This window comes from Parasteatoda tepidariorum, chromosome 4 (genome assembly GCF_982258835.1).
Source record: "Parasteatoda tepidariorum strain Cologne lab strain chromosome 4, Ptep-v5.0, whole genome shotgun sequence".
Taxonomy (NCBI): Eukaryota; Metazoa; Arthropoda; class Arachnida; order Araneae; family Theridiidae; genus Parasteatoda; species Parasteatoda tepidariorum.
The window spans coordinates 84,102,786-84,125,241 of NC_141758.1; the positions used below are offsets into that span (position 1 = coordinate 84,102,786).

The window sequence follows — 22,456 nt, forward strand, 5'->3', positions numbered from 1 at the left end:
GATTTTCACAAAATATATTGACAGCCAATATATTAAGTGTTTTCTATTTTCCCGTAATTTACACGCGAATACAAAATATTTTACCGCATTTAAAAAACTCGCCTATGTCCGTATTCTTCCTTTCGGGAAACTGGTTTATGTGACAAAAAGTCCACTCAAAGCTGTGCACTCATAGCGAAATCATAAAGTAAATAAATTAATGAAGGGAATATTTGTTACATAATAAAAAATAAAAAAAATTAGGTCGTCAATCTCGTATTCTAATTCAAGGTTGAATGTGAAAGTAGACAGGGAGGAAATTTTCTTATCAAACAGGAAGTAACGTGAATTTTCTCAGACGAGTCTCCTTTGACGATTCTATGAAAGTATAGTTTCAAAAAAATGGTCTCAAATAAAAATTATGCATGTTTAAAAGTTTCATTAAATGAAAATCAAGTTGATTATATTTTGGATTAACATTTTGGATTGTACCCGGTAAGTAATTATCATCTTCATTTAATTTATGGGAAGATTGATTCCGTTTAGATTACTTAATGTTAAACAGCTGAAAGAGTCATGAAGTTGATTTTTGTTTATCTCTTTATCAAAAAGAAAAGACAAGCACATAGCATATTTAAGCTGTTCTCCAACTAGAAATTTTATTTAATACTAACTAATTAATTAACTCCTTAACAACTAATAAGTAATATTTAACTAATTATTAACTAAATAAGTAGTTTTTGAAAATTAATAATTTATTGTTATTGTCTAAAACCGTTAATAGCTGCTTTAAAATTTGGTGTAAATACGTTTTTTTTTTTTTTTTTTTTTGGTTCCTTTTTTTTTTTTTTTTGGAAAATCATTTTGCATACATTTTAAGAACTATTTGAATGTATTTTTTGTGTATTTCTCTTATTTTAATATTTAAAAATATATTATTAATTTTGAAAGCTATCATATGTTTTGTTGTATAAATTTTGAGTTTTACACTTAAGTAATACATATAAATTATTAAAGTAAGCTTATTTTATAATTATTATATTATTTGTTCCGAGTTTTTGACTTTATTTACTTTCCCATATCATATGATTATGTTATGGATTACTTGTCAAAATAATTCAGTAAAACTTTCTTTTAAGGGTAAATATTAGAAAATTTGTGTTAATTTGAATTTTTATTTAAATAAAATTGCCATGATACTTGAGATGTTGTATTTTGCATTCTGTTGAGTATAAAAAACATATTTTGTATTTTATTTTAAACTTCACTGTGTTTGTTGCTTACAACTTTATAAATATTTTGTCATGAGCAAAAGGGAGTTAAAGTTAAGGAACATGCACATGAACATTTTATGAACTTCTTATATTTAAATCATTTTTAAAATATCTATCAACAGTCAGAATAACTTTTCTATATGTAATAAAATATGGGATACATTTTATATTTTCGAAAATATTGTACCTAAGGTCCTAAGGTTCTTAATATATAGTTATTAAAATAAAATTCTATTGAATACATGTTATGAATACATGTTTTTTTATTACCCTATTAAAAATGAGGAGTAAAAGTCTTTATTCCAAGCTGTTTTATTTTCAAGTTAATATATAGCTATAAATAAAATGAAATTGTATTGAATACATGTTTACACCTCTTTTTTATTACCCTATTAAAAATGAGGAGCAAAAGTTTTTCATTCAAAACTATTTTATTTTCAACTTAATATATAGTTATAAATAAAATAAAATTGTATTGAATACATGTTTACACCTCTTTTTTATCACCCTATTAAAAATGAGGAGTAAAAGTTTCTCTTCCAAAGCTATTTTATTTTCAACTTAATATATAGCTATGAATAAAATAAAATTGTATTGAATACATGTTTATTCCTCTTTTTTTATTATCCTATTAAAAATAAGGAGTAAAAGTTTTTCATTCAAAACTATTTTATTTTCAATTTAATATACAGCTATAAATAAAATAAAATTGTATTGAATGCATGTTTATACCTCTTTTTTATTATCCTATTAAAAATGAGGAGTAAAAGTTTTTCATTCAAAACTATTTTATTTTCAACTTAATATATAGTTATAAATAAAATAAAATTGTATTGAATACATGTTTACACCTCTTTTTTTTATCACCCTATTAAAAATGAGGAGTAAAAGTTTCTCTTTCAAAGCTATTTTATTTTCAACTTAATATATAGCTATGAATAAAATAAAATTGTATTGAATAAATGTTTATTCCTCTTTTTTTATTATCCTATTAAAAATAAGGAGTAAAAGTTTTTCATTCAAAACTATTTTATTTTCAACTTAATATACAGCTATAAATAAAATAAAATTGTATTGAATGCATGTTTATTCCTCTTTTTTTATTATCCTATTAAAAATAAGGAGTAAAAGTTTTTCATTCAAAACTATTTTATTTTCAATTTAATATACAGCTATAAATAAAATAAAATTGTATTGAATGCATGTTTATACCTCTTTTTTATTATCCTATTAAAAATGAGGAGTAAAAGTTTTTCATTCAAAACTATTTTATTTTCAACTTAATATATAGTTATAAATAAAATAAAATTGTATTGAATACATGTTTACACCTCTTTTTTATCACCCTATTAAAAATGAGGAGTAAAAGTTTCTCTTCCAAAGCTATTTTATTTTCAACTTAATATATAGCTATGAATAAAATAAAATTGTATTGAATACATGTTTATTCCTCTTTTTTTATTATCCTATTAAAAATAAGGAGTAAAAGTTTTTCATTCAAAACTATTTTATTTTCAATTTAATATACAGCTATAAATAAAATAAAATTGTATTGAATGCATGTTTATACCTCTTTTTTATTATCCTATTAAAAATGAGGAGCAAAAGTTTTTCATTCAAAACTATTTTATTTTCAACTTAATATATAGTTATAAATAAAATAAAATTGTATTGAATACATGTTTACACCTCTTTTTTATCACCCTATTAAAAATGAGGAGTAAAAGTTTCTCTTCCAAAGCTATTTTATTTTCAACTTAATATATAGCTATGAATAAAATAAAATTGTATTGAATGCATGTTTATTCCTCTTTTTTTATTATCCTATTAAAAATAAGGAGTAAAAGTTTTTCATTCAAAACTATTTTATTTCCAACTTAATATACAGCTATAAATAAAATAAAATTGTATTGAATGCATGTTTATACCTCTTTTTTATTATCCTATTAAAAATGAGGAGCAAAAGTTTTTCATTCAAAACTATTTTATTTTCAACTTAATATATAGTTATAAATAAAATAAAATTGTATTGAATACATGTTTACACCTCTTTTTTATCACCCTATTAAAAATGAGGAGTAAAAGTTTCTCTTCCAAAGCTATTTTATTTTCAACTTAATATATAGCTATGAATAAAATAAAATTGTATTGAATACATGTTTATTCCTCTTTTTTTATTATCCTATTAAAAATAAGGAGTAAAAGTTTTTCATTCAAAACTATTTTATTTTCAATTTAATATACAGCTATAAATAAAATAAAATTGTATTGAATAAATGTTTATTCCTCTTTTTTTATTATCCTATTAAAAATAAGGAGTAAAAGTTTTTCATTCAAAACTATTTTATTTTCAACTTAATATATAGTTATAAATAAAATAAAATTGTATTGAATAAATGTTTATTCCTCTTTTTTTATTATCCTATTAAAAATAAGGAGTAAAAGTTTTTCATTCAAAACTATTTTATTTTCAACTTAATATACAGCTATAAATAAAATAAAATTGTATTGAATGCATGTTTATTCCTCTTTTTTTATTATCCTATTAAAAATAAGGAGTAAAAGTTTTTCATTCAAAACTATTTTATTTTCAACTTAATATACAGCTATAAATAAAATAAAATTGTATTGAATGCATGTTTATTCCTCTTTTTTTATTATCCTATTAAAAATAAGGAGTAAAAGTTTTTCATTCAAAACTATTTTATTTCCAACTTAATATACAGCTATAAATAAAATAAAATTGTATTGAATGCATGTTTATACCTCTTTTTTATTGCCCTATTAAAAATGAGGAGTAAAAGTTTTTTATTCAAAACTGTTTTATTTTCAACTTAATATATAGTTATAAATAATATTAAATTGTATTGAATACATGTTTATGCCTCTTTTTTTATTACCTTTTTAAAAAGAGGTGCAAAAGGTTTTCTTTCAATACTATTTTATTTTAAACTACAGTACAATCTCTGGGGAGTGACCACTCTCTGTTCTACAGTAAAGGGTCGTTAATGGAGATTGGTCGTTCCTAGTGTTTACTTTCATTCATTTCAAAATGATATCGAAGATACATACGATTTCTTGCGAGCACTTTAATTTTTTGCCAGTGTCATTATCTTGGTGCGGAAATTCCACTTATGTTGGCCTCATGAAAAAAGGATTAATGAATAAAATTTAGTATCAATAAAAAAGACCTTTAATTATGTGTGAAACAAATTTAATAATCATGAATTATAGAATTTAAATAAATGAACAATTATGTTTTTATAGTTTGCATTCAATTTTACATCATAAAAATTTTTTTGCTTTAAAATGAAAAGCTGTTTCTTTGTTTCAGATTCTTAGTTTTTTCAAAAATGATTTTTTTTTAAATTTAGGTTTTAACTCTAAAAACAAATTTTCGTCTTTAGTGCTCTCTGACTTTTGTCACTTTCTTTCAAAACTATTGTTATATGTGAGATACAAATATTTTGAATACATTTGAATCTACTTATTTATTTTGTTATTATTTTTTCGTGTTTCCATATTTGACCTCTTCCTCATTTTGTGCAGAGGTTTGCACTGTCGCTGGAGGAGATTTTGATGGTCTCTGCAAAAGTTTTCTCAAATACAAAGTCTATGGAAAAAAAATCCGGGCCTCAAAAAAGCGGTTGCAAATAAAGAAGGTCAACTTTCCTGGTGGTTTCACTGTATATGTATAATTCTAAATAAAATAAAATTGCATTGAATACATGTTCGCACCTTTAGTTCAATAAATGCAATTGTTACTACTATAAATGAAAAAACGTTTTTCTAGAAGGAGATACAGTGGAAAATAAAAAAAAGAATTGAACCGAGAATTGAAGGAACTAACTATGAACCGGAAGTAACTAATCTTTAGAACTAGCTTATCTTAATGGTTTAAAGAGTGGACTGCAAATATGCTAATTATTTAAAGCTAAATTAAGTTACAAAAACAGAAACAAATACCTACTTTTTCTGTAAATACATGACTTTTTTTCTGCGGATTCGGATTTTTGATATTAATTATTCTTTTGACTCGCCTTTAGTTTATTGGAGGAAAAAACAAAAACATATGATGAATAATTTATTATATTTTCATTTTCATGAAAAGAAGTATGATTTTTCAAAAGTAAAACCTATAAAAGTCTTTACAGTAATCAAAAAAGGCGCAAACAATAAGATGTTGGTTACCAAACAATTTATTCCTTGACATTCAAGACTGACATGAAAACTAAACACCAATTTTTTACAATCTCTTACATAACACAAATTGAAATTTTATTCTACTGTTAAAATAGATTCTAAATTATTGTATTAACATTTTTAATACAGAACTTTCATGCTTTGATTTTTTACAAATTATTTCTTTTTAGACATTCTACAAATATAAAAATGCCTCTTCTATCAATTAAATTCCCTGGTTTTAATTTGGGCTTCTTTCTTTTTTTATTTATAAATATGATAATGTAATGTTAAAAAAAATGCGATGTTATAAAAAAAAGTGAATCAAAATTTTACAAAAAAAAGTTAAACCGAAACAATAAGCATTCTATGTCATTTAACATCATATTTATTTTCAAAGAATTAATTATAACTCTTTGACTATAAATGTCATTACGTCACATCCAGCTTTTAACTTAGAAAAAAATTAATTGTTGTAACAAGTATTGTCATTATTAGACTCTGAATTTAAATGACAAGTTCCAGTTTCGAAAATTTGCAGACTCTATTTCCTTGCAACTCGAAACTACAACTCATACATCAAATCCCCAAAAACAAAAGACTGTTATAACAAATATTGCCATTGGCAGATTCTGAATTTATATTATATCTTTCTGTTAGGCCAATTTAAAAATTTAATTTATACTCAGATTTCATTATCACACACTCTATGTTAGCAATAAATATTTAACATTTTCAAATCAATTTGATTAATAAAATATTATTAAAAGTAAACACAAGAGATAGACTTTACAACATTGTCTTCATATTATTTTAATACTAATACAAAAATAATACAAACTTAGCTGCTTAATGTACACCAGTAGCATAATATAGAAGTTTACTATGTAATATAAGTAGATTATTATTTATTTATTTAATGCAGGAAAGCCTAACCAAACTTACGCAACATTCCTACGAGATACATTGGAGTATTTGGATTTTAATTTACAAAAACAGTTTAATTATACTATAAATACATTATAATTAGACTTTATAACCTGAGGAGACATCGTGGTAAAATTATTGAATATTTTATTGTATATACCAAGTGCGACTTAAAGGTTAAATAAAAATATGTTTATGCGTTGAACATCAGAACAAAGTTTTTTTTATCATCACTTAATAGGTCGAAATCATGTACAAATTATAAAGAAGTAATTACATCTGATTTAAACATTTGTTTAACGTCCTTCTAAAGGAGTTTTAAGACTACGACATCTTAAAAACCACTACTTGAAAAGTTTTAAGTTTAATTTATTTTCTGCCATTTGAGCTTGATTTCCTACTTATTAATATGATTTTAAAACTTTTTCTTTTGAACCTAAATGTATCGTAGTCAGATTGACAAAGAAATAGCCATTTTTTTCAGTTTGTAGATAACTCGCTCTATAAATGATTTTAAAATGAACTACTTTCTGGTGACATTGTTTCTCCGATTCCTGATAAACAACTTTAAATTCTTACAGATAGTAAAAGATTACTATGATATACATCTTTTAAACGAGTTTCAGCATTTTTATTTAAAAATTAGCAAGTTCCTGATAAGCTGTAGAGCAGCATAATGATAGGAACTGTATTTAAGGTTAACAAGCAATTTCATTCTCTAAAACTTTAATATAGTGTTTGATGTTTCAAAGGTAGCCTTGTTTACGAAAAACTTTTGAGTAATTCAGCAATTTCTTTATGCTCAAATTTATCAGCATACCTTGAGGGACTCCAATCAAATATGTCTCTTGCATCGGCACTGAATCCACTATTCAATAGAAGCTTCACGATATTCAGTTACCCATATGCAGCAGCTAAGTGGTGCGCTGTTCTTACGACTTCATCTCTAGAATTAGTAAAATTTCTCTCGACGCATCCCTCTAATAGCTGTAATACTTTATTTCTGTCATTGTTTAAAACTGCAATGTGTACTTTACATTCATTTTCATACCTAAAAGCTCTCCAGCACAACAACGAATTCTGCAGATTATCACAGGCTGTGCAGATTATTTTTAATCTCAGATAAGTACAAAATAATGAGAAAAAACTAATTAAGACTTCTTTTTTAAAAAAATAAATTTCTAAGCAATTTTATCAAAACTAGAAATAATGAAATTGGGAGAATTCTGCACAGAACAAAAAGTGAAGACTTTATATCTGTTAGTTGATTACAGACTGAATAAGATGTATTTCACCTGATTCTAGTGTCATTGTTCGTTCAATATAAGTTTAGGTTATATAAAGTTTTCACAGTAATAATCTATGGTTGACTGAAATGGAGTCACAGACAAATTTGGATTTATGAAGATAGTGCTGAAGACTTACTCCATTGAGTTAAGTTCTGCTACTTTGCCAAATAACTTCTTGACTCTTCCCTGGATAAGTTTTTGGAGGGAATAGTTGGAATATGCTGGAGGAATGAGAAAATTACTTAAGCTATCAGGAGCTATGACGTAATCGAATGTTGCCGACTTTCGAAAGCTAAATAAAATTAAACAGGTGTCAACAGGACAAAATTAAAAGTGCCATGATTATACAGATTAGGTTTGAAATTAGGAAACTTTTCCTAGTACAGTGAATTAAAGTTTTTGTTCTTAGCAAATTATTGTCAAGGTTTTTCTAAACGCATCATTGTTGCATAATTTAACCTGATAATTCTCTGCATTCAGAGATTCAAAGAGCTTAAAGTTTACTAGCTTTTCTACCGATTCCTCTCTTAACTCAGAGATATGTTCCAAAATGTGTAATTTGCGTTAACATCTGCGCCTCTTGAAGTTAAAAACTCGACTAACTCCTTATTTCTTCTGATAGCAGAGGAAAGAGGTGTTCCACCATCTTTAATTTTTGTTACGATATCAACTTTCTGTGATACTAGAAGGTCGACTATCTGCTTATTTTCTGCAATAGCCACGAACAGAGCTGTTTTTCCAAATCTGTCTTTGGCGTTTACGTCAGCACCTAATGAAATCAAAAGTTCGATTACCAATTTATTAGCAAAGAACAGAGGTGTTCTACCATCTCTATTTTTAGCCTCTATGTCAGAACCGTGTGATATTAAAAGCTTGGAAATCTTCATACTTATCTTAACAGCTTCGTGCAAAAATGTGTTCTCAAAGTAGTCTTTTACTTTAATATCTGTTCCTTTTGCTATTAGCATCTCAACTATTTCAACTCTTTTAGCTGAGAATAGAGGTGTTCTACCATCCTCATCTTTAGCTTCAATATCAGCACCGTGTGATAACAAAACTTCAACAATCTCCTTTTTTTCTGAAACAGCTTCGTGTAGAGGTGTTTTCCCAGATTTACATTGAGCGTTAACATCAGCACCTTGTGCAATTAGAACTGTAACTATCTCATTGCTTCTTTTAACAGCTATATGTAAAGGTGCAGAGCCATATTTACATCTAGCGTTAACATCAGCACCTTGTGCAATTAAAAATTCAACCACCTCCTTGCTATTAGCTGAGAACAGGGGTGTTTTATTTATGAAGCCTTTAGCTTCGATATCAGCTCCGTGTGATATTAAAACATCGACAATCTCCTTACTTTTCTGAACAGCTTTGTGTAACGGTGTATCTCCTAAGCTGTTTCTAGCGTTAACATTAGCACCTCGCGAAATTAAAAATTCAACTATCTCTTTAGTTTCAGCAAAGAATATTGGCGTTTCACCGTTGTATTTTCTTTTTGCTTCTATATCAGCGCCATGTGATAATAAAATCTCGACAATGTCTTTACTTTTCGTAACAGCTTCATGCAGAAGAGTATTTCCTAATTTATTTGTACCGTTAATGTTTGCACTTTGGGAAATTAGATACTCAACTACATCCTTACTCTTAGCTGAGAACAAAGGTGTTTCATCCCACGAGCCTTTAACTTCAATGCCTGCACCGCTTTTTATTAAGAGCTCAGCAATAGCCTTATTTACAGCATAATGAAGAGGAGTTTGTTTCCTATAATCGAATGCATTTATTAAATGTTTCTTCCTATTTATGAGAGTATTTAGAACATTTAATAGCCCTTTTTCTGCTGCACTGTGAAACAAAGTTTTCGTTGGGGCTTCAGCACTATAACTATCAAGTCGTTTCATTGCTTCATACATGTCATCAGCATTTGCACCATTTGTTAATAGTATTTCAACAGTATCCCAATGACCACCTTTATCAGCATATCTTAGAGGCCTCCAACCAAGAAACTGGTCTTCAACCTCGACAGTAAAATTATGATCCAGCAAAGTCAATGTCATATCAAAGTATCCATAAGCCGCAGTTAAGTGAATTGCTGTTCTTCCTACTGTATCTATAGCATTAACAAAGTCTGCAACTTTGTTTGAGTCTGACAATAATTGTTTAACTTTTTCTTCATCATTGTTTAAAACAGCAATGTGCACCTCATTGTTATCTCCATCACAAGCTACCATGTAATCGAAGAAAGTATTGGTTAGATCATGTTCTTTTCCATAAATATGATCACAAAAATATTTTTTTATTTTGTCTCGTTCTATATTTTTGGAGAAAAACAGTGCGGCAAAATATTCAGAGAAACTGTAATGAATGAAAATTGGCTTTGAAATGGCAGTGTGACTAATGAAGCCAGAGTTTTCTTTTCCTTCAACTACTTGTTCCTTATAAATTTGGATTTCTCTCAACTCCCTTTCGTCAAGAAACTGAATTAAATCATTTTCCCAGAAAAGTGCACTTAAAGCTAATAACGAATATTTCTTCATGAAAGAGGAGTAAAGTGTTTCATACTCTGAACCTGATTTCGTTAGATCCAATATCTGCTTTTCTGAAAGATGTCTTTTGTACTTGTTTTCTACAAAGGTTTCATATAGGCTCATTAGATTTAACTTTTTTGAAAAAATTGAATCCCTTTGGGTTAGATGCGTAAGAGAGATTTTAAATTCTTCTTGAAATGCGTCTGCCAGCATTTTTGTATGCAATGGCACTCCTGTAAACTTTCTATTCTTATCAGAAACAGGTTGCAACACACAGTCAAGTAATCTGCTGGCATAAGCCTCAATTTTCTCTCTATAGGTTTTTCCCAGAAACTTACACAAATATCTTTCAATAAGCATCACCTGATCTTTTCTAGATAGGGGCCTTAGGTTATACGATAGTACACTTAATATGTCTTCTAATTCATGTTTCATGTGTGGACGAGTAGTTATCCAGAGTTTCTCTACTTTTGAATGCTTCAACGCTTTTAGCAGTTCAGCAATCTTTTCCTTGTATCTAGGAACAATCTCATCAAATCCATCAAACAATAAAGCGATTTTACCCGAAGTATGCAGTCTGTGCTTAAATAATTCTTTTTCCAGTGATGTGTTCAGACCAGCTATGTCAACCATAAATTTAAGCATTCCTTCATTTTTATCACTGAATGTTGCATTAGCTAGTTTTTCCGTATAATCATTCAAATTAATTCTTACAACCCACAAGGAACTATCAAGTTTTTTCATCTTAAGTGCCAGTTTAGTCAAAACTGTGGATTTACCTGCCCCAGATACTGCATTTATAATTGCAATATTTCCTGCTACTTCACCTTCAGAAACTTTGTCTCGGTCTATATACTCACGCAAACTTGATAGATTTCCGCGGGATTTCTGCCACATATATACTCTTTCTACTTCTTTCAACCAATGAATATTATGATTTTCAAATTCACTGCACAATTTATTAAAACTTTCACCTGTTTCAGAAATAAGCACGATATCTTGATCTTGTTTCAGCTCAGATGTTTTAATTTTATCATTATATGTAATATAAATTCCGAATTCCGTTTCGATTTCTTTTTTAATAAATGAATGATGATTAAAAGTTCGATCAATGTAGTAACTCTCAACATCACCTATATCAGAAAGTGTTTTACCAATCTCTATCGTGTCATTGCTGATGAGTTTAGACAACGTTCCCTCATCAACTAGAGGTTTTAATTCGTTTGTTATTAATGCACCTAATTGAACCTTTTCACTTTGAAAAATGATTTCTTTCTTTAAAAGTTGTGTCTGTGTATCATCTGCTAAATCTTCAAATTTAATTTTTGAGTGATCTTCCTTTTCACAATAAAAAATAGTATCATCTTCTAAATAATACTCTAACTCAATTCTCTTTTGAGAAACCAAAATAAACTTAAGGTTTGGTTTGCTTTTGAAAGCAGTGAATAGTTTTCTGAAATAATTCAATATTAATTGTTTGGAATTTTTCCATGATTCAGTTTTACTTTCAACTACAAACAGCATAGAAACTTCCTTCTTTGATTGCTTCAGAAAGTCATTGTGTGAAATAATCTGCTGTAAATTTTCAAGCTGCTTCAGACTAAAATAAAGAGTTTTTTCAATTTTGTAGTCATTTTTCGTCTCCTTTAGAAACTTTTGTATTTTTTTCATTTCTATTGTAGAGTCCACTTTACATATTAGTTGTAAAAATTGCAAATTTTCGTTTTTTAAGAAATCATCGAGAAATTCCAGGGTCGACTCCTTAATTTTTATATACTCAATAGATTGAAGATAATCGCGAGACAATTTTTTGAAAACGTCGTGCAAAACATCCAAATTCTTGAACTTAGATTTTATCTCACTACGCATATTTGGAAAAATGAACAAAATAGTCTTAACATAAACAATCAATATCTGCAGTTCTTTGTCCGACCCGCATTTAATAACACCTCTCCCAACACCTTGTTTCATTTCTATACCTTGCAGTATTTCTTCTACTTTATCCTTATTAATTGCTCCTTTTGATTTTTGATCTAGTAAAATAAATAAGTCCTCTGTAATATAAAACATCGAGAATTGCTTTAATCTGTGACATCCATCCAAAAAATCAAACTCTGATTGCGTAAAAATATTAGCACTACATTCTCCTTTTTCCACACTCTGAACTTGATAACGAAGAGTACAATATTCGCTATCATCTGGAGGTGGATTATAACAGTTACTACAATCAGCTAATTTATGGAAAAGTTCGTAATCATTCTGGTTAGTAGTAAATATGGAAAATAATTTTTTAACTATTATACCTCCTAATCCTTCTTTCACTAGCGGCCAATCTATTATTTTCCTTATCTTCTCCATTGGGCTCTTATTTTTAATTTTGTCCATTAACTGTTGTTGAACAAATACCTTTTTTATGTTCTTCATATTGTGAGTTTCCTTTGTGTATTCGAACAGATCCCAACTAGATGTTCTTTGAGGTAAATCTTCAATAAACTCCCGATATAAATTACCAACATTCAGATGGGAGTGAAGAGTGTTCACCAAATTTGGTGCGGATAGGTAAATTGTTACATCCAAGAAAAAAGATGAATGGGCTTTACCGCTGTAGCGTACATCAAAGTCACTTTCCATTTTTAACAACATGTCTTTGCAACCAGGACTGTCGAAAATTACTGTATGTGTATGAAAGCCTTCTTTTTTGCTTTTAACGAAATACCCGTTTTTACCTGTTATAAGGTATTGGGTAGAAAAAGCAGTTATTTGTGCCAACCAACCTCCCAAAGAATGTCCAGTAATTGACAGAGTCAAATACACTGAGTGTTTTTCATTGAGTTTTTCCAGTTCGACCGCAATATTATTGGCAAAAGAAACCGCAGAACTCATTTGAGAAGTGTATTCATTCGATAAAATACCTTCATAATCCGTCCAAAGATCATTCACGCTCTTTGGATTTGTGCCTTTGTGGGCAATAACAACTTGCTGGTCATCGGGATTCCAGTATGCGGCGCCAAAATAACCATCACCAGAATTTTTTGCTGTTGTTAATAAGATCCATTTTTCTTTATCCTCGAATATTGTTTTTTCTTTTTTATCCAGTTTAGTTTCATTCCATATTTGTTCCAGTGGATGTAAACAGCTTTTTTCTTCCTCATATACTCGAGAGGAAAATTCTGCCAAGAGATAATCACTCGGATAAAGGCATCTATCAAGACAAATAACTCTTGCATGACTGTTATCTAGAGCTGATTGAATGGTTGATATAAAGTTTTCATTATTTAATTCCAAATTAACTGCTTTTAATTTTTCACTGTAGGGAAGAGCCATTTTCAAATTGTTAGAGCTACGTTTGAAAAAGTCATATATGTCTTGTTTTCTTCATTATCAAACCAAGACGCAAATATCAGATTTTAGTTATCTTGTTTACCTAGAAAAATATCAATTATTTTTCGACAATACTACCTTAAACAAATAGAAATTTGCTAGATTACATCGCATTAGCTAAAATATTTCAATATTTTTTCCAAATAAAAAAAATTTTCGGGTCAAATTTTTGTTTACATAAATTTAAAGATCTCTTTTTACAACATAAAAAAATGAAAAAGGTAATTTTTGTTCTTAGTTCTCAAAAATAAAATAAAAAGTCTTCTTTAGGGGATAAAATTAGACTAAAAATTCACATAAAAAAACCCCTCTTTTAATTTTTTTATAATATAAAAATTATAAATTAATATTTTAATTATATAATTAATTACATAATTATACAAGTTATTAAATATATAAATTTAAATTATATAATTGAAAATATAAAATTTAACATTGCGAAAAAAAAATTGAAGTATAGAAATTTGTTTTTGTGCTTTAAAAATATTGAAATATTTTGGCTAAAACCACATTTTATTTTTAAAGTGACTAAATAAGAATAAATGAATAAATAAAAATAATAATAAAACATGGAACACTCTCTTGATTCATGATTTACAGTATAATATTTAACATGATGCAAAATAAAATTTGAAGTGATGAAAGTGATAAACTGAAGTGATAAAAGCGATAAAATGAAGTGACAAAACCCTCACTATATTATAAAATCGTAAGGGTCAACACCCCTGTTTTGGGAGACTCAATTTAATGTTACATTTTGCTTTGCTGCGTAAGGTATATTTTACTTGGAAATTAAAAATCACGAAGAAATAAAAAATTCAGTATTCAATGATTATTTCAAGAATTTTCTAACCTGTTGCAAAAAAACGAACTATTTAAACTGTTACAAAGAACAAGCGAGACGCTCTGCAGACAGCAGGAATGCAACTATTGATTTGAAATTAATTTACATACTAACAAGGTCATGTTTTTTTTATGAACTTAACTCGAATATTTTATGAAATTCCAATGTTCTTTAAAGTTAGAGGTTTTTTTCGAGAAGCCTTTCTCATTTTTCCTTTTTTGCTTTGCGTTACATTTCGTTTTGTTGCGCGAATATTATTAAACTTAGAAACTCCGTAGTTGCGTAGAAAACAGTAGGGGAGAGGAGGGCAAGGTCTGAACATGGCGATTTGGAATATTTCTGTTATTTACTACTGAAAAAATCTCTTTGAATTATAAAAGATTGGAAAAACTGTATTGCAGTTTTTTATGAATTTCCAAGACAAAACACGAAATAGTTATACTGGAAATAAATAAAACACGTTTTTTTTTCCAAGTTAAGGGAGTCAGTACCCACCCAACCTTCAAAAAATCGATTCTGAGATTTTCACATTTTTGAAATCTCCTATTCAAGAGCTTTCCAATGATGTATAGTTTTATGTATTTACTTAAATTTAAAGTTGTTAAATTTCAATTTCAAAATGTAAACAAACGCTCCTCCAGCTGTGCCACGCCCACATTTGACAGAAGTAAAACACTTATGTCTGTGGGTACAACCGGCTGAGCAACTGCGCATGCGCTTGAAATGCTTGGCTAGAATTTAATTTTCACCAAATAATTTCGAAAAGTAACCCTGTTGAAGAGATTGCGCGGAGGTATACATAGTTTGTGTACTAGCCCTTGATTCCCACATTGACTCTGATTGAGACTGGATCATTCCATTTATTTCAAAGGTGGGAAAAGTAGAAATTGCTGCGCATCATTTCGGCGCACGTGCTATACAGTGAATCCGATTGCAATATCTTCTTTGAAGACGCATAGGCTCCTATTCTTTCTGTAAGCAGATTTTTAAAATTAAAATGACGGCGCCATTTACCAATTTCGGACTTAAATATATATTAACTTATACATTTCTGATAAGTTTTAAATTAATCTGATGTTTTTAAATATCATATTTTTTACACTCTGATTACATTTTTTAAAATCGTAACTAATTTTATATAGTGTCTGAAATATTATTTTATATATCTTCTTGTATTTTTATGAAGTTGAGGTAAGAAAATCTAAGTAAAATATAGAAAGAGCTTAATGAAATTAAAGATTCATCATAATATAGAATTTTTTAAAAATAAAGATGATAAAAACGCATGGGCGGAAATTATTTTATTTTATAAGCATATTTGTATATTTCTCTGTTTGCAAAAGATGTATTTTATTTTTTTATATATATTCCAATCTCTATGAATGGATAATCGTGACTATTCTACAAAAAATAAATAAATAAATAAATAATCAAAATTTATTCTTTAAAATTTAATTTCTTATGCAATTAACAGATATATTTAATTACATAAAAATGCTAAATTAAACGTTATTTCTATCTTCATTTTGTTCAGAAGAAGTTTTAAATACATATTATTGCATTGCCATGTGCTAATAATGTAGAGAACCACCAACAGGAATAAGATAAATAAAACATGAAATCCCATTATCCTTATGCGCATACAAAGTGTAAAGCCCAAAAGTGATTTTGGTACTAATTGATTTTAGGAACTGTGTGTTGGCGACTTTTTTTTCACATATCTTCGTCTATATGAACATTGATATATATATATATATATATATATATATATATATATATATATATATATATATATATATATATATATATATATATATATATATATATATATATATATATATATATATATATATATATATATATATATATATATATATGGAAAACATCACAGCTGTCCAGTTTGTGAGGAAACAAAAATTTAAAAATGCAGAATAGTTCTTTAATTTTAAGAATAAAAAAATTATTTTTCCCACCTTCTATTAAATATCTGCTAAAATATTATTTTTTAAAAACACCTTTTAGTTAGCTATTAAATATCACAATTTCTATTTAGAGGGAAATAAAACCACACACACCGTGATGGCGAACATGGCTACACGGTCCCTTTAATTGATAAGTACCTTTATAAAATAATAATTTTATCTTATGAAAGAAATTATACTTTTATATCATAATTTTATTTTATGAAAGAAAAATATCAAAAGAGTTCAAATACATTTATTTAGTGAGATTACCTCAAGAAAATGAAAATAACGCCACAAAAGTTTATAAATGGATAATTTTCACCAACAATCTGAAATGATATAGTAAATATGAAGAATATTATAATTTTCCAATAGAAACAATAAGTAATTTGTTTGACACACAGATTAAAGATGGCACTATCACATTAAATTATGAATTTGAAGCGTAAGTAAAATAAATATTTTTACTTGTAACTAAAATACATAACATATACCTTTCTTATCTAAGTTTTAAAATTTGAAGTTTTCACTTAATTATTCTAATGCACCAAGTTTTGAAAAAAAAGATCAGGAAAAAAAATCATCACCATTCATGGAATATCTGAGTTTTAAAACCTATTAAAATTATTTCACCAGCAGCAAAAAAGAGCCATAATTACTTTTATGCATTATCCGCCGACGATTTTCGCCAATTTAAAAAAATAATTTTGTCTGTCGTTCAAATTTAAATATTTTCTCATTTTCTGCATGAATAAGTTATATTTGTATTTTCTTTATGATCAATTACTATGAAAAATAAATTTGAAAGATACCAAATAACTTAACGAAATAATGGCGAATAAGTATCTTTTTTTGGCAGAATTTCCGCAATAGCACTGATACTAAAATGGCTGGCTGTTTCCTATTGTCAACAGCTGAACCGTGTCATGTTAGAAACTAAAAAAATAATCACAAAAATTGGTTAACTTAAAGTCTACAAGGAGGAAACAGCTATTTTTTATTTTTAAATTAATTGCCAGTACAAAAACCGTGCAGTTTCGCTTGGTTATTGGCCAATTTCACTGACTTACTGAAATAGATACTGAAATTATATATTTCATATTATATGAATGAAAATCATAAATACCGAAATGAAAATATTCTCCTCTTTTGTTTGAAAGATGAAAGTAATAGGCTATGTGCTAAATGAAAAAAAAAAATGTATTGCAAGAAATAAGCCAAGAATAAAAAAGATTAAGCATGAATGCTACTTTAAATTTGCATAAAAAATTTCGAACCAAAATATTTACTTCAAAAATTGAGAAATTTGTGTAATGATTTCATTTCTTTTTACTATCATAAGAAAATAGCCTATTTGCAGAAAATTCGGGGAGAGTTTCATCAGGATACAAGCTTGAAGAAATTAAGGTTTAAGATTAAGGTCATACAATTGTTTAATGATGAGTATTATAAAAGTAGTTTAAATGTATGCAAATAAAATTAAGCATATAGTAGAAAGGAATTGCGTTAAAAATATTGAATTCTGAGTTCATTTATCCTTTTATCTATTTTTTTTGTTGTTGTTTTCTTTTGGGAATTTTGAATTTCCTTTGAGGATATATTTTTTTATTGGAAGGAATAGCTTTCCATTCTTCAGAAGTGGGCAATTCTGAATTGTTAAACGCTTGCATTAGAGCACGAATATTTTTTAAACCATCTTCAATTTGCTGTAAATTTTCAAATGACTGAATGGATTGGGCATCACTAGATATATCCTTGCAATATTGTTCTATAGCTAATTTTTTCTCATTCATGTCTTTCCGAGGTTTTTTATTCATCTGCTTTAAAATAATGTTCTTTTCAGTATTCTTAGAAATTTCGTCATCAGCAATAACCAGCATATTCTCCTCGGATGTACTAGGGCAAATATCCTCTTCGACTTTTTTACACACGTTTTTAAATTTTTGGCATACAAAGTGAATATGCTTGCAGATTACGTATCTTATACTAAAGTCTGCACAGCTGCACGACATGGTGTGAATGCATATATTGCAATCTATGCATGCAGTAGTGCAACTACAGCTACTGCTCTCTTTTTCGACTTCATATGTAAAAATTTTTCCATCTTCCTCTTTTGATACGATATATTGTCCCTCATTCATCTGCATAGCTGAATACATACTGGCATCCATTTTAGTGCTTTCCAAATGGCGTTTCATTATAAGTTTAACGCGATTCGTCAGCTTACCGCGTTCAATGGCGATAACCCTATTGATAAGTTTTTTTGCCATTGCCTTCATTACTGTCTGTAAGGATTTGTCCAGTCTTTTCATAACTACACCGCCAGATTCCTCATATTTGATTTGGCGGTGCCACCGTTCTAACTTCATATTCGTATTTATTTTTAAACCCTTTCTAAAACAATATGCCCATTTTTCTGCTCTGGACATGTAATACTCCTGAAAATAGCTGAGAAAAGCTTCTTCCTCTTTGTATTGTACAAAAAAGTTTGCAGCTAACTTTGAAAAAGTAATTTCATCCAATTCATGTATTATCAGCTTCATGTCTTTTTTCATGTTTTCTCGAACCACTTCATTTTTTACTTTGGAGTTGAGGTTTTTATTTAAACTTTTCATAACATGCCAGGAACATAGCAAATGTCGCGGTTCGTTTTTAAAAGATTTCACCCAGGCATTCAAAAATGTTGTTGTGTCATCGGTCATCATGACACGGGTTACAAAACTTGACAATCTTTGCTTAATAGCATCAAAAAATGGTTCTAAACTCTCAGAAGCAATTCTCTTAGAGAAGAAAATTGCTACTGGCAAACCCTCGTGGTTTTCATCATGGACTAAAATTGTAGTTAGGTGAAACCCATACTGGTTAGTGCCATGGGTGTCATCTAACATGATGCACTCTTTTCCATAAAAATCCATTAACTCAATTTGAGATTCAGTGGCTATTCCTAGCAAAAATTCTTCTTCTTCAATTCCTGGATATTGATTTAGTTTTTCACCGATCGGCTTGTATATTAGAACAGGATTACTTTCTTCCTGCATCATTTTCTTCACAGTTATATCAACTGCCATAGCATCATCGTTATGCATAATATTGCTAACATTAAAACCTTGAGCAACATTGTAAATATCCTGACGTGTAGTAAGTCCTAGTCGCTTCGTTGGAGAGAACTTGGCTTGAATTTTGTCCATCACAACACTTATTGGTATCCCAACACCAAGCATATTAGCCAACGTTGCACGGTCTTCTTTTTGCAAGGGAAGTTTTCCTACTTCGCATTTATGACCTGCATGAGTTGATTGATATTGCACAGTTATTTGAGTAGCTTCGTGAACAGTTTCTTTAGTAGCAGTGATCATTGCTGGACAAGTGATGCTAGTTTTTATAGATCCTGTATATTTCGAACGTCTTTTCCTTTCTATTTCACAAGGTTTGTAAATACCACTTCTGTGACATCTGTAATACCGAGTTTCTGAATTTTCCTTTAGTAATGAGTTTTTTAAGATAAAAGAAGAGACAGTTTGCTGCTCGATGTCACTTTTCCACTGGTCAAAATCAGATTGACAAAAAAATACCTTATCATGAAAAGTTAATTTAATTTCAGGATGTTCCGTTTTTATATGATTATGGAGATCTATAATTGTTCGGGTTTTTAAACTGCATAGACCGCAAACTTGGTTGCAAGTTGCATTGTTTATAGAGTGAACATTTCTTTCATGCCGGCGTAGATTACTGTTTTTGGAAAAAGTTTGAACACAATGTGCACAGGAAAATCTATTCACTTTTTGCGAGTTCATGTTGTCAATATTATTTTCGGAAGGCAATATTTTATCCTTATCCATGTGATCATTAACCAAGTTCTGTTCCGAGTCGTCAACATTATTTTCCAAAATCAATACTTTATCCGTATCCATGTGATCATTAACCAAGTTCTGTTCCGAGTCGTCAACATTATTTTCCAAAATCAATACTTTATCCGTATCCATAAATTCATTACCTAAGTTCTGTTCCGTGTCGTCAACATAGTTTTCCGAAGGTGGCCCTAAAAAGAGCCTTTTTGTTTTAAAATCATTGGACATAGCACAATGTTAGCAATCAAACCAACGCGTTATGTATAAACTTGATAGCCAAGGATGAGAACATGAGAGTCAGGGTTGCCAGACTTTGAAATTAAAAAGTACTACAACTTTATCTGAAAAAATACCATAAAATACTACATATTTTTGAACGCCATCTGCTGCAGTAATTTGGAAGTATAAATAATATTAAAAGGATAAAATGCTATTAAATGGATAATAATACTATTAGAAAGATAAAATAAAAGGATATATTACTAAGAATAAAATAATTTTAAAATAGAAAAACAATTATATTTTCCCTTTTGTGCACTTTAACTTCAGGTAAACGCGTAGTAACAAAGATTCAAATCAACAATTTTGTCTAAAAAGAATTGTGTGTATCATAAATGTCTCTTGTGCATTGTAAATGATTTATAACAAATTTATAGAAAATCAAACATTAAAAAAAAATCCCATTTTCATAACATATTCTACATAGGAAGAAAAAGCGTAAAGTCTGTTTTGGTTGCACAAAAAGCAAGTTATATTACATTATAATCTACAAACTAGGAATAAATCAACTTTTATTTCTTACAATCATCACTAGATAAAGTGACTAGTACAAAACGAACGGTTAGTGGTACAGCTTGATTTCCACGGCGACTGCTATTTAAAACATCGCTAGGCTTGAATAATTTGCATTTAGTTTGTGGCTTCCATATCTAACATGGTCACTGTAAAAATCGAGATGTATCCAGTAGTCTTATTTCAAAAATCGCTTTTTACTTCAAAAAACTAGAGTGGCACTTCTCTTTGATATAAAAATTAATTAAAAAAAAAAACATTTGTACAACACTTTTTAAAAAAAATACTATATAGAAATGTTATTTTATATTTTATTATTAAAATTATTTATCTTTAATTTTTAGTGAAACAATACTTACCATACGTATTATTGAAAATACTACTTATGGCAACCCTGGTGAGAGTAAATCCGGCGCATGCGCAGCAATTTCTACTTTTCCCACCTTTGAAATAAATGGAATGATCCAGTCTCAATCAGAGTCAATGTGGGAATCAAGTAGTAATGGGCAATAACAGGTATTTTCAAATAACAGGTTCCAGCTGTTACAATACAAAATAATACCTGTTGCAAATACCTGTTCCAGAATAACAGGTCTAAAGAAAAAAATTTCAACTTTTTTTATATTTGAAAGATAATTTAATTGTTGTTGTTGTAGTTAATTTACGCTGCATTAGAGCTGCACAATGGGCTATAGGCGATGGTCTGAGAAACATCCCTGAAAATGATCCGAAAACAAGCCATTACAATTTTGATCCTCTGCAGAGGGGGTGTCACCCCTGCTTCGGTAGCCCAACGACCTGCACGCAAAGTCGAGCGCTTTACAGTAGAACAGTTTAATGAGGACCAATACCGCACACCCCGTTCCCTACGCACACTGATCCAAGTGGTCACCCACCCGCACACTGACCGCAGCCAGAAGTATAGTTTAGAATGACAAGTATTTTTGTAGCAGATACATAATTTTCTATTAATTTGACAAAATTAGTAAATACATATTTTTCTTCCTAAGAGTAAGAAAATATCGCGAAGTTTGAAATAGTTCTTTTTTAAACAAAAAGAAAGAAGTTACACATTAATTTCTCTTTTATTCTCTATTGTTTAGGCTCGGTGAAAAATTATATTTCGTCCTTTTTTATGTATATATATATTTTTCTTTTTGTGATTATACTTAAGATCAGGTAGTATAATTTGGTTAAAAACACTTGAAAAGCATTTTCGTTAGTGTAATCAAATATAATGAATAATAATAGATACAATAATTTTTGTTACAAAATATAGTTCTTTTAATTGCATTTTAGGAGAAATGAGTGAAGCAGAAAATTTTTTTTTTACAAAATTTGCCTCTTTTTTACTAGCATTAATTTAGAAACAGATTTATTACTTGTTTCTAAAAAAAAGGATATAGGAGTTCACTATTACATTTTGTTTGACGATATAACCAGAATCTTTT

General features: G+C 28.6%; 3 protein-coding genes across 3 annotated transcripts in view; 1 reads left to right on the forward strand and 2 right to left on the reverse strand.

The window, feature by feature from the left end:
- The first annotated feature begins 222 nt into the window (after window positions 1–222).
- The window catches only part of LOC110283343 (uncharacterized), a 60,900-nt gene continuing 38,666 nt past the window's right edge, over window positions 223–22,456 (forward strand). The window contains exon 1 of the mRNA XM_087161498.1: window positions 223–474. The gene's annotated coding sequence lies outside the window, so the exon portion shown is untranslated. The remainder of the gene's footprint in view (window positions 475–22,456) is intronic.
- Window positions 5,403–13,596, reverse strand: LOC147811849 (uncharacterized). The gene has a single exon (XM_087161500.1). It carries the CDS (start codon window positions 13,498–13,500, stop codon window positions 8,179–8,181), a length of 5,322 nt encoding a protein of 1,773 aa, XP_087017626.1. The 5' UTR covers window positions 13,501–13,596; the 3' UTR covers window positions 5,403–8,178.
- LOC147811850 (uncharacterized) lies at window positions 17,646–21,716 on the reverse strand. Its single transcript, XM_087161494.1, has one exon. The coding sequence runs from the start codon at window positions 20,439–20,441 to the stop codon at window positions 17,910–17,912; it is 2,532 nt and encodes an 843-aa protein (XP_087017620.1). The 5' UTR covers window positions 20,442–21,716; the 3' UTR covers window positions 17,646–17,909.

Coding starts and splice junctions, on each gene's coding strand:
- LOC147811850 (XM_087161494.1), bottom strand. CDS start 20,441: ATGTCCAATGATTTTAAAACAAAAAGGCTCTTTTTAGGGCCACCTTCG.
- LOC147811849 (XM_087161500.1), bottom strand. CDS start 13,500: ATGGCTCTTCCCTACAGTGAAAAATTAAAAGCAGTTAATTTGGAATTA.